Source organism: Varanus komodoensis, unplaced genomic scaffold (genome assembly GCF_004798865.1).
Source record: "Varanus komodoensis strain SLA01 unplaced genomic scaffold, ASM479886v1 scaffold53, whole genome shotgun sequence".
NCBI lineage: Eukaryota > Metazoa > Chordata > Lepidosauria > Squamata > Varanidae > Varanus > Varanus komodoensis.
Window position 1 is genome coordinate 1,774,838 of NW_025336126.1, and position 12,361 is coordinate 1,787,198.

General features: G+C 47.4%; 1 protein-coding gene across 1 annotated transcript; it reads left to right on the plus strand.

Moving 5' to 3' along the window:
- Positions 1-2,146: 2,146 nt before the first annotated feature.
- Positions 2,147-12,338, plus strand: ZNF865 (zinc finger protein 865). The gene is made up of 2 exons (XM_044447887.1): positions 2,147-2,322; positions 8,067-12,338. The coding sequence occupies exon 2, from the start codon at positions 8,090-8,092 to the stop codon at positions 11,012-11,014; it is 2,925 nt and encodes a 974-aa protein (XP_044303822.1). The 5' UTR covers positions 2,147-2,322; positions 8,067-8,089; the 3' UTR covers positions 11,015-12,338.
- Positions 12,339-12,361: the final 23 nt, after the last annotated feature.

Below are 12,361 nucleotides of genomic sequence, written 5' to 3' on the forward strand. Positions count from 1 at the left end.
TGCCAGTGGTATTTGGGCCATGGAGGATGGAAAGCTGATACTGCCTTCATCAAGTGAGAAACATGCACATCTCCTAAGACAGGGACAGAGTATACCTCCCTAGACCTGATAGGGAGGTAACCTATTCTATCTATGCCCACATATATGTATACACGAACATGCCAAAGCCATATTTATTAATAACCTACAAGTTCTGATCTGCCCTTTTATTATAAATTTATTGTATTTATAATTGCATTTTTATTTATGAAATTCTGTAAGCTGCTTTGAGGATCCAAATTTGAGGGTGAAAGTGGATTAAAAATAATCCACCAATAAAATATAATCCCTTAGATTTATGATTTCTAGATATAGAAAGAATGTGTCAGTAAAATGAGTTTTCTAATTTCTAAAAGAAGTGCTGGGTGTTCTTTCATGGATAGCATCACTATATGGTTGACAAGCAATCAAAATTTCACTGGAGCAGCCAGAACTACATGTGTAGTTTATTATCCAAAATGGAGGATATAAAGTTGGATAGAAGCTATGTCTTTCCTCCATGTTTTAGTTTCCTAGTTTATTTTTCTTTAAAATTTTATTTCAGAAAAGGGACATTTCACAAGTTCGAAAGCATTTGCCCATGCACTGATTTCTCTTCTTCAGGGTGACTCATGCCAATTCTCACATGCTCAAAGGCACCCTATCAGTAGAGCTGGGAGTGGGGTTAACCCTAATGTTTCCTCCTAACTCCAGATAATGACATTATACAACAGACAATGATTACCTACTCTGAAATTATTTTAGTGGAAAATTAGTACTGTGCAACTCATTGTTGAATGCAGGCACCTGAAATGTAAGCCCCAAAGGGTTTTGCCAAGCCTTTGGAATTTCAGTGTAGCTCATGGCTTCTTTGTCATGTTCTACAGAAAAAAGTCACTCCCAATACCTAGATGACAATCCATTTACTAGGGCAAAATTTATTGATTGTATTAGCTCTTCTGCCATTGCTTTTCACTTTGCAGCACAGGGTATCAAGTATGAATGCAAATTTAAAGTAAAATGTGCAGTTATGTGTGAATGAATTTCCTATCCCCATCTATGCTTTTGTTTGAAGGGGAGTTTTCTTCTCCTTGGTCTTGTGCTATTGTTAGCACATCTGCAGTCCATGTTTAGCAATTCAAGGTGGGCATAAGAACTTTGGAAACTGATGATTATTGAGATAACTGTTGGTATTTCAGAATGAAACATGCCCACTTATTAACTAGATGAAGAATTTGGTTCTCCATTTCTATTTGTATGAAAATTGGCTATTGAAAGGCAGGAAATTTTAGAAAAAGATAAATTTGATATTAATGGTATATGTGTACTAGGCTGTATTGTATGACATCCTGCATTGAGGTACATAAGTAGGTTATGGTATATAAGCATATTGAGCAGTTATGTACCATGATGGTCCATTGTGTAATGCTATTACTTATGAAGTTAGTAAGAATATGACAGTAGCATTATTTGGAATGCACATGTCAAGCATACACTGATATTTATTCTAGAACTAGGAGTGCTTTAACACTCCTGGAATTTCCAATTTGCGTGGTGAGTCTAAGGGCTTTCTCCTATTAATATTCCATAGTGCAGCCCCTAATTCCATGATCATGAAGGCACTACATAAGCCTTTTTCGTATTGCCTACCACAGTCCTTGAGCCCTTAACTCTTGCCTAGCAGGCAGATGCTCAGCAAATACATTGTTTCGTACTACTTCGTCTCCGTACCAGAAAACTTTACCTGCTTGAAGTTCTGCCTTTTAAGCAATCTATGGAAAACACAGATGCGCTGTCAGAAAAGGGATGGAAGCTGGTAACCCTGACTGAGCTGTAATGCTTTGTATTCTGCAAGCGTGGCCATGCCTTGCACTGCCGTGCTTTGCACAGCGCTGTTTTTGCATGGCATCGAATTGCAGCATGAAAAAGGCACAAGAGCGAAGACGAACGAGAGGAAACACCGCTTCGCGCGGCAGCTCACGGGTAAGAGACAAGTGAACAGGCGCAAAGGACTCTGGGAATCGAAGCCAGAGGGGGGGGCGTCAAATTCGCAGAGGCTGATGGGTATGAGGGGAGGGCAGGAAACGGTGCTCTTGCTTGGGGAGGGAGGCTTCCGGTTCCGGCCGGGCCTGTGTGAGTTGCAGCCTGGCAGTGCCCCCCTACCCCCACCCCAGAGGGACCAGAAACACTCCCCCCACGTATCCTGGGGTAAGGGAAGGGCCAGGGCCCCCCACACCGATCTTGCTACTCAAGGACCAGCCCCTGCCTGGGGCGCGGAGGAGGCTGGGGCAGCGCCACACACCGGTGAGTGCCACCCTAAAGCCGACCCTATCCTCTAGGTTGCCCCCCCACCGTATTTCTTTTGGCGAGGCTGACCCCTCCAGACAGACGCATTTGTTTAACTTCCGCTCCCTTTCTTGAATTGCCCCACCCTGGTCATTCTCAAAACCGTTTCACCCCCCATCGTCCAACTCCCCTTTCCTGTAGTCCTTCTCCATATCTTCTTGCAAGCAAGATTAACCCGTTCCACTTCTCCCGTCATCTTCATCGCATCCTCTACCATCTGACCCCAGCCACTAACCTGGATTAGGTCATTTTCCTTCTGCCCCGCCCCCTTCTTGTTTAATCTGTATATATTGCTTCAAGCTTATGTTATCACTCCCTATTTTGATTTATGACGTAGCAGAGAGCAGTATAAACGCCAGCCAATTCCAAATCGTTAGCCTGTGTGTTCTCTGCTACCCTATAGCCCAAAAATTACTCCTTCTCTCCCACCATTTCACCCTTGTAGTTGATGCCACATCCTTTTATGAATCCAGCTCAGCCCCATAGTCCAGCCTATCTCACACCTTAAAGCTGAGCCATTCTACTCCATACAACTTTTGTACCTCCATTGCAAATCCTTTTCACCAGTTCTTTCCCATGCTCCCCAGTTGGTTCTCCCCCATATTATTTTATAAATTTCTAGGAACATCCAAACTATTTTCTGCCTCATACTGAGTCAGACCATTGGTCCATTTAGTTTGGTATCATCTGCACTAGCTGGCAACAACTCTTCAGGGCTCTTTCCCAGCCCTACCTGAAGATGTCAGAGTTTGAACCTAGATCTTCCAGTTCTCACTTAAATTCTATTGAAGTCAGTCTCACCTGCCAGAAGTTTTATTTTGCTTATACCTCTAGATAACAGGAATGTATCCCTCCTAGCCAGTCCCTAAGACACTCTCTTGCATTCTAGGGCCTCTGATTTTAGCTTTTGTCTTCCCTCTTTCCTTACTACCAACTGGCTAAGTCATACCCCCTTCTTGCTGCACAACAGGTCCTAGGTACATAGCTTTCTTGAAAACCTTCTCATCATATTTCCACACTGCACCAACATCTGTCTTTTTCTGTCAACTGTGTGCCTCAGCTCTGTCACCATTAATGTCCCTCTCTCGTGGACTGTGAGGTTACCCCACTGACATTTCAACTACAGTATCCCCAATGCTCTTATTTGCCCACCTCCTGACCATTTCATGCCCAGGTTCGTGTATACTTTTGACTGTAGCCACCTTAGTCAACCTTGGTCCATCCTGTTCACTATGATAGGCAGTGACTCTGCTGGCTGTCAGGCAGAGGTCATTCTTAGCTTTGCTGCCTCACTTGCTTCTACAATAGGTGGTGATGTAACTATGCATTAAAATCTCTCCCCCAAATTAAAAAATACTTCGCAAAGAGCTACCTCTTGTGTAGAAGTTAAGCAAAAAGGGAGAGGGAGGGGATAAAAACAGCACCATTACAAATGTTGTTTTATTGTCTGTTTGGCTTTTGGTATTTCATTGGCCATTACCCATATGCCCACTGAAATCTCCGCTCTGATATGTGTAATAATTGTGCAGGATGCAGTTTTCACATAGGGATGCTGCCAGTCAAAGTGCTTTTTCCTCCCTACTCTACAAAAGTTTCAGGTGGCTCTGCCCTTGCAACACAAATGCATTCATTCATTATGCCTGTCTGAATTGACTGTTAGTGAAGAATTAGAGGGCAGTTCCTTACTTGGAAAGTATATATTAGGAAAAAGGGTGAGTAGGTGGGTCTCTTGGTGCTATGATACTTCTTAAAAGTTTATTCTATGGGTGTAGTTTAATGAAAGGGTCCCATCACTGATAAAGGAGGAGATAAATCTCTGACTTTCCAGACATGCAGGGAGATACCAGTGATGAAGCATGTTATTTGTCTGCCAGCTAGGATCAAACTTGCAGATAGAACCAAGGATTCCTGACTTCCAGCACTGTATGTTTGAATTAATGTAATAAAACTCATTCCCCATTTCAGGTGCTGAGGAACTGCTTCACAGCTCTCCCATCCTCAATATGTTCTCCTTGGCTCTTTGTCCTGCTGCTCCATCCCACTTCAGGCATCGTTAGGCATCGTTAGTCTTCTTCCAGTCAAACCCAATAAAGTTCCTCAGCCCTCTTCTACATCACCTTGATTTAACCTTATTGGTACCTCCATTACCATCAGATTCCTTTTTTCTCTGCTGATCCATTGTTCCCTAACCTTGTATCTTACTATAGGAACAAATAAGAGACCCCCTGGGTCCAGAAAATATAGCTGTGAGCCGTAAGCTCCATCTTCCTTGGGCACATGTAATACAGACTTTCAGATATGCACTGTACTATTAGTAATATCTGTATTTTTTAAAATGTAGCTGTAGTGTAAGGCATTGGATCGCTTATATGCTCCATGTCGTTCCCAGCATACGTTGATAGTAATTAAAGGTGTCTGTAATGGAAGGCAGTGCCCAGTTTCAGAGGATTTGGGTACTATAATTTGTTACTGTAATACTACTCCATCCTTTGTATCTGCTTCACAAGCCTTCATCTGATCCCATCATAATCTGCAGTTCTGTTTTCCGGATGATGCCATTTTTCTTTTAAATCTAGGGCAGTTTGTCCATGGTGGTGGTTGGGGTAGAATTGTCTAGGGATAGCACTGTTCTGTACTACAGCTTCTTCTATTTATCTTGCATGGGGTGGTGTTGGGAGGATGGCTGTGATTTGGGAATCTTAATCCATCTATCCCCTGATGCTTAAGAAAATTCAAAGTGAAAGTAGCTGTGACTCAGAGACCTCATTAAGGTGTATGTGCATACATAAGGGGCATCTATGCAGAAGGCTGGTACAGAAATTTTGAAAATGAGCTTAGGAAAGTAAACTGAAGAAACCACCAAAAAGTGCTTTTATTTTTGGACTACTGCCTGTTCCTACGTGGAAAGCATTTCTGTGTAGGAAGAGGCATGAAATTTACATGTAGATTATTGCACATAATCACAGAAACATGTTTGTTGTTGGGCGTGTGCGCATGAGAAAGCCATAGTTAAGTGCAGCATCCCAGTATGTGAACATAAAGTGAAATACAGATATATGTGGTCATTAAACTTCAGGCTGTGGCCTCCTAGTTCATGTACACAACAAACAGCAAAACATACACATGGTTGCCATGCATTATGATTTGCATATAGTTTCATATTAAGAACATCCTAATATGTGATGCAGCACCCCAGAATCCCCCACCTCAGGAAGAAAAAGTGCACAGCTGAGTGGCAGAGCACCTGCTTTATATGCAGAATGTCCCATATTATTTCAGCATCTCCAGGTAGGGCAAAAAGAAAAAAAGCAACAACACGCCAGCCTGAAACATTGGAGAGCCATTGCCAGTCAGCATTGACAGTGGTGATCTAGATGGCCCAAGACTCTGACTGCACATAAGGAAGTGTCCTGTGTTCCTCAGTGCATTGAGAGCAACCTGTGCAGACTTACATGGTTTGGTCCCTACATCCTGTTGTAACCCCAACATTGACAGAGATTAATATAGATGGCAACAATTAACCAAACAGTCGCTCATCACAGTGACTGTAGGTCTATCTGTAGTTTCTACCTACATGGTGAGAAGAATCTTATGATGCTGGATCAGAACTTCAGAATAGGCAGTGAAATGATCTGTACAGGGATGGATGCTACAAGCAACCAAGTCACCATACCAACATCCCCCGGCATGAAGATACTGCTGGGTAAAACAGTAGTCTGCATTCCTCAATACCCTGCTCTTTCTTGACAGTCTGTGCATCAGTCTCCCTTCCCATGGATTGGTCCCACAGAAGCTGGTGCTGAAACCCATTCATAGTTTTTCTGTTTGGGTGGGCATGTGATGGAAATATAAATATTTATTATTATTGCATTGCATTTCTATCCCGCCCTTTTCCCTCTTGCAAGGAACCCAAGGCAGCTTAAGTAGTTCTCCTCCATTCCATTTTTATCCTCAAAACAACAAACTTGTGAAGTAAGTTAGGCTGAGAGTGAATGACTGGCTCAAAGTCACCCAGTGAGATCCATGACTGAGTGGGTATTAGGTCCTGGATTTCCCCAGTCACCAGTCTAAACACCTCACCAGCTCTCATATAAATGCACACATTTTATATAGCTATTCAAACAGACTTTTTGATTATATTATTCAGTAAATGTTATGTGTCACAAGTCTGGAACTTGGCAGGAATGTAATGAGGCACTGCAGCCAATTACCATGTTCTTCTCTCCTGAATTTGCCGGAACCTCAAGGTGACAAGCTAGGATGCTTTTGCAAAACTTCAGTATTACCCGAGCCTCATCTTAGTCTGCTATGTCTTAATCACGTCCTGATTTATTTCTAAAAGGACCAGTCAGACCTAGCACATGAGTCTTCTGAGAATCTTCTCTCATCACTTGCTGTTGGTACTAATTTAGTTGTCAGGATTAAGTGTTTTAAAGGCAAAACTGTTGCTCCACAGTTCCGTGATCAAATTCTCAGCAAAGTGGACCAATTATAGTTCTCAGCACACCCATGACCTTCTTCTAATAGATGCAATATGCTAACTTGCCCTCTCGCTGTTGTACTTCTGTATATTCCGAACTGCCTTTACCAGTGTAGAAAGTTTGAATGGCAGACTGGGGACTACTTTTAATGTCTCAAAAGTTCATAACCTTGGGAAATGGTTCAAAAGACACGCCCCCATTGCCTTGCTGGAACTAACCAAACTCCTGTTTTGTCCAGTATTCTTCCTGTAACCACAGCCAGATGCTTGCAAGCACAGCATGATGGGAGATAGCCACACTCATGTATTTCACTCCAGTTAGCAATATCCTGCTTCTGAAGACAGAGGTTCTGTTTTTAGCTACCATGCTGAATAACTCAAAAGAGTTTGTCTCATTGCTTGCTACTAAGGACAGCTTCCCATGATTGAACAATTGGAGGAGGTGTGCAATCAGCTGACTTTCTCCTCCTGTGCTTACTGTAATTTGCACAGTAATGGGTCCGATCTGGGATGGCACTTGTCATGAAACATGGTAAGAAAGAGGGTAAAATATCTAAGTAGCTAAGAAGAGGATCTTGACAGAGTTCCAGTGAATGAAGGAGCTTCAGGATTCTGCTTATGTCTTTGTTCCTCCTCTTGATTAACCAACACAGAATTCCATCATGCCAAATAAAAAGATGCAATAGAATTAGCATATATAACTGATATAGGCTGCAGAATTCAGTATTTCTGGTTGCAGAATATTGGAGAGTGTCTTGAATGCAAAATAATTTAGATTTTATCTATTCCTAAAATTCTGGGTAAGATTAGGGCATGTAGGAAATTAAAGGACCCTTAGGGTGAGAAACCTAGATCTTCAGGGTGGGATCTTTCATACACCAACCCTTCATTTTCTTTCTGTTAGTTCAGAATATGGGGTATATCATTTTTTAAGCATTTGGTCTCATTCACTTGTTTTGAATGCAGGGTGGGGTCTATATCTGATCCTGGGCTTGCAAATTCGGGACATCTTGTAAAGAGTAATAGCAACAATTGGTATCTTTGTCTTGGCTTGGCCTGGCTTTTAATAGCAAAACTCTTGACTTGCCCCATTATGTGTATGGGAGCCTAGTAGATACTGGCAGTTTCTTTAAAGCAACAGCAGCATGAGTGTAGAGTGCTGACGTGTTTGAGATGTGTGGTGTGTGTCTATATTGCTATCCTGTTTCTCCCCTCTCCCCAGGCAGTGCCCCCTCCCGGGCGGAGATGGAAGCCAATGCAGCAAGCGACGAGGGTGTGCATTTCCAGAGCTACCCCTTCGACTTCCTGGAGTTCCTGAACCACCAACGCTTTGAACCTATGGAGGCCTACAACCACGAGCACGCCAAAGCAGTTGCCGCCCTTCCCTGCCCACAGCCACAGTATGACTATACCCAGCCACCCACGGCTGCCCCACCTGCCCACTTTGACCGCGTCCCCACTGCTGTAGGTACCTCAAAGCCCAAAGTCGAAGGCCCGTCCTCCTCCTCTTCCTCGGCCGCCTCAGCTGCCAGCGTCCAAGTCAAGAAAGCTGAGCCAGGGGGCCCCGCCCCACCACAGCAGCCGCAGCAGCCGCCACCGCAGCAGCAGCCCTACAGCACCCCCGCAGTGGTGCCAGCTGCAGGCCAGCCTCTCTTTGACAGCACAGCAGCTGCCGCAGCTGCCGCAGCTGCCTACAACACTCCCCAGTGGGGCATCGTGGACCTTTCCGGCCACCAGCACCTCTTCAGCAGCCTCAAGCGCGGGCAGGCGCCTCCCCCTGCAGCTGCCACTGTCACCACTGACAGCCAAGCAGGCAAGGACGACAAGAACTACTTCCGGCGATTGAAGTACTTCATCGATCGGCGCTTCCCGTGTGGAGTGTGCCAGAAGTCATTCAAGCAGTCCTCCCACCTGGTGCAACACATGTTGGTGCACACAGGGGAGCGGCCGTATGAGTGCACCACCTGCGGACGCACCTACAATCACATCTCCAGCCTCATCAGGCACCGCCGCTGCCACAAGGACACGGAGGATGCCACGGCGGCTGCCAATGCTGCCGCTGCCAATGTTGTGGCTGCGGCAGCGGCGGCGGCGGCTAATACCAACACCAACACGGCAACCAGTGCCACTGGTGCTGAGGGGGCATCCCACCCTCCTACCCAGAGTGGCAACCCCCAAGCAGTGCCGGCCCCGGCCGTGGGGACAGCTGCCTCTGCCCTCAGTGCTGCCATAGCTCAGGCCGAAGGCCCCTTCACCTGCTCCCTCTGCTGGAAAGTGTTCAAGAAGCCAAGCCACCTGCACCAACATCAGATCATCCACACCGGTGAAAAGCCGTTCTCATGCTCTGTCTGTCAGAAGAGTTTCAACCGCCGTGAGAGCTTGAAACGACATGTGAGGACCCATTCGGACCTGCTGCGGGTGCAGTGTGGGGTCTGTGGCAAGGAGTTTCGGGACGCCTCCTACCTGCTCAAGCACCAGGCCACCCATGCCCCTCCTGGCACCTTGCCCCCGCGCCCTGAGTACAAATGCGACATCTGTGGCAAGGGCTATGTGGCCCCCCAGAACCTGCTGCGCCATCGGCAGCTGCAACATGAGGGAGCCCAGCTGCCCAAGGATGGCACCAGTGCCCTGTCCTACCTGCCCCCTGGGGCTTATCTCCTTCCACAGGACCCACAGGCTACCAGCTCCGAGGGAGACACAAAGCCCACATCGTACGGACTCTTGGGTGCCCACCCGCTGCTGGTGGGAACAGCAGCAGGCAAGAATTTCTGCTGTGGGATCTGCGGTCGTGGCTTTGGGCGGCGGGAGACACTGAAGAGACACGAGCGGATCCACACAGGTGAGAAGCCTCACCAATGTGCAGTGTGTGGGAAGCGCTTCCGTGAATCTTTCCACCTCAGTAAGCACCATGTGGTTCACACCCGGGAGAGGCCCTACAAATGTGAGATCTGCGGGAAGGTTTTTGGCTACCCACAGAGCTTGACACGGCACAAACAGATCCACCGGCTGCAGCTGCCTTGCTCTCTGCCGCCCATGGGGCCCTCACTCACACCCATGGGGCCTTCACTGCCCCCGCCTCCCGAGGGGCTAACCTACGGTTGTTCCGACTGTGGAGAGCGCTTTCCTGACCTTTTCCACGTCATGAGCCACAAGGAGGTCCATGTGGCTGAGAAGCCGTACCCTTGCGACGTCTGTGGGAAGTGCTTTGGTTTCATCGAGAACCTCATGTGGCATAAGCTAGTCCACCAGGCTGCGCCCGAGCGGCTCCTACCACCAGATGAAACAGCAGCTGCAGTAGCACCCCTGGAGAACGGGTTGGCCAGTGGCGACAACTTGACATCCTATGAAGACCACCACCCCACCTTGCCAAGTGGGGAACGCTTCTCCTGCTCCATCTGTGGCCAGACCTTCAAACATTTCCTGGGACTTGTGACCCACAAGTATGTGCACCTGGTGCGCCGCACGTTGGCCTGCACAGTCTGTGGGCAGAGTTTTGCAGGGGCCTATGACCTGCTGCTGCATCGCCGCACCCACCTCCAGAAGCGCCACTTCTCCTGCCCCGTCTGTGGCAAGCGCTTCTGGGAGGCTGCCCTTCTGATGCGCCACCAGCGCTGCCACACAGAGGAGCGCCCGTACCGCTGCGCAGTCTGTGGGCGTGGGTTCCTGCGCTCGTGGTACCTCCGCCAACACAAAGTGGTGCACACTGGCGAGCGTGCCTACAAGTGTGCCCTTTGCAACAAGCGTTTTGCCCAGTCGTCCAGCCTGGCTGAACATCAGCGCCTTCACGTTGTCGCCCGGCCTCAGCGTTGTCCCACATGCGGCAAGACCTTCCGCTATCGAAGCAACCTCCTGGAGCACCAGCGGGTGCACCTGGGTGAGAAAGTCTACCGCTGTGACAGATGCTCCAAGAGCTTCTTCTACCTGTCGTCCATCCTGCGCCACCAACGCTCCCATGATGCTAAACGTGAGTTGCGATGTGGAGCCTGTCTCAAGCTCTTCAAAGATCCCAAGTATTTCAGCAAGCACCTCCAGGCCCACCAAGGTGGGCGGCCCTTCAAGTGCAGCACCTGCGGGGAAGCCTTCTCCAACACCTACGGCCTCAAGAAACACCGCCACATCCACAAGATGGAGCGTTTTGCTGCCATGGGGGGCCACAAGGAACAACCTTAGTGTTGGCATGCCAACAGAATAGATGGGTGGTCTTTATGCTAATACTCTAGGGTGGAAGATAAGGCCAGTTCTAGGCGAATGTGAGCCAGAAGGGGAGGGATTTCATTTCCATAAAAAGTAGGTTAAATGTGCTTGTTGGCAGCGAGAGGCTACACTTGGGGATGGATTTTGGAAAAAAGTCATCAGCTGAGAAGCGCATGGGTGGGGCAATCCATGTAGAACTAGCAATGCAATGCAGAAGGTGCTTAAGTAGAGAGAGGCAGCTGCCAGCTAACCTGCTGGATCTCTGTTCCTCAAAACCAATAGATATTGTCCTGTTCACCCTGGATTCCCTAACCTAAATGGGGTGGAAGAGATGTCCGTCAGAGAGGTGACTCTTTCCTACTCAGCATGAATGCAGCTTTGGGGGTTGGTCATTTCTTGCTTCTCCCAAAGAGTGGGAAGAAAGGAATGGAATGGTGCTGGTGGAATAACCATGTTTCTGATTGAAGCCTACATCTTGGAGCAGATGTCCACCTGGGTCCCCATCTTCAGGAAGAGATGGTGCTTCCTGTACTCCCCTTTAATTAGAATGGAACATTAGAGCCAATCCATATGTTTTGGGACAGGATAGGCCAGGACATGCCACAGTCTTCAAGGAGCATGCGCCAAACTTTTCCACAAACCCAGCCACCGGATCTATGCCATACTTGCTTTTGGGGGGAAAGTCGTGGATTTGTATACTTTCTTCACATTTATAAAGACAATAGGCTAGCTATCATTTTCTTAGGAGCTTGGGAACTAGTGGGACATGGCTGCTGACTGAAGACACTTTTAATCATGAGCGGACTAGAACATTAGAGGAGCCTGCTTGAACTGTGATCTTGTGTGTGGTGCAAAATGGCCGAGATGCCACTGAACCATAAAATCTCTCCCTGACTTCCATGCAGTACCAGTTCATGATGCAGCTGGAAGATCACAATGCTCCCTCCCACGAGAAAGAAACAACTCCCTATCACAGGAAATTAGCAAATCTGGAAGGAGGGTTCTAGCCTAGCTGTCTCCCTGATACACTAACTGTCCACATAGATGGAGCATTGAATATGAAAGAGAATTCAGACATGTCGTTCCTCCATATGCATCCCGAGGTGCCACAGACTTGGGAGAATTGTACCATGTGCTCTTTTCAGTATTTGACTTGGCCCTCAGAGGGTAGGCGGGAGATACAGACGCACCCTTCCTGTCCTCCACTGTTGTATCAGCCTCTCTCCTCTGGGTTAGCCCATGGTGCTGCTTCCTCTGTGCCCCAGCGTGTGAGGCTGCTTGCACAGGCCTCCTCTAGATGATGTCCCGTCCGTGCATCATTCA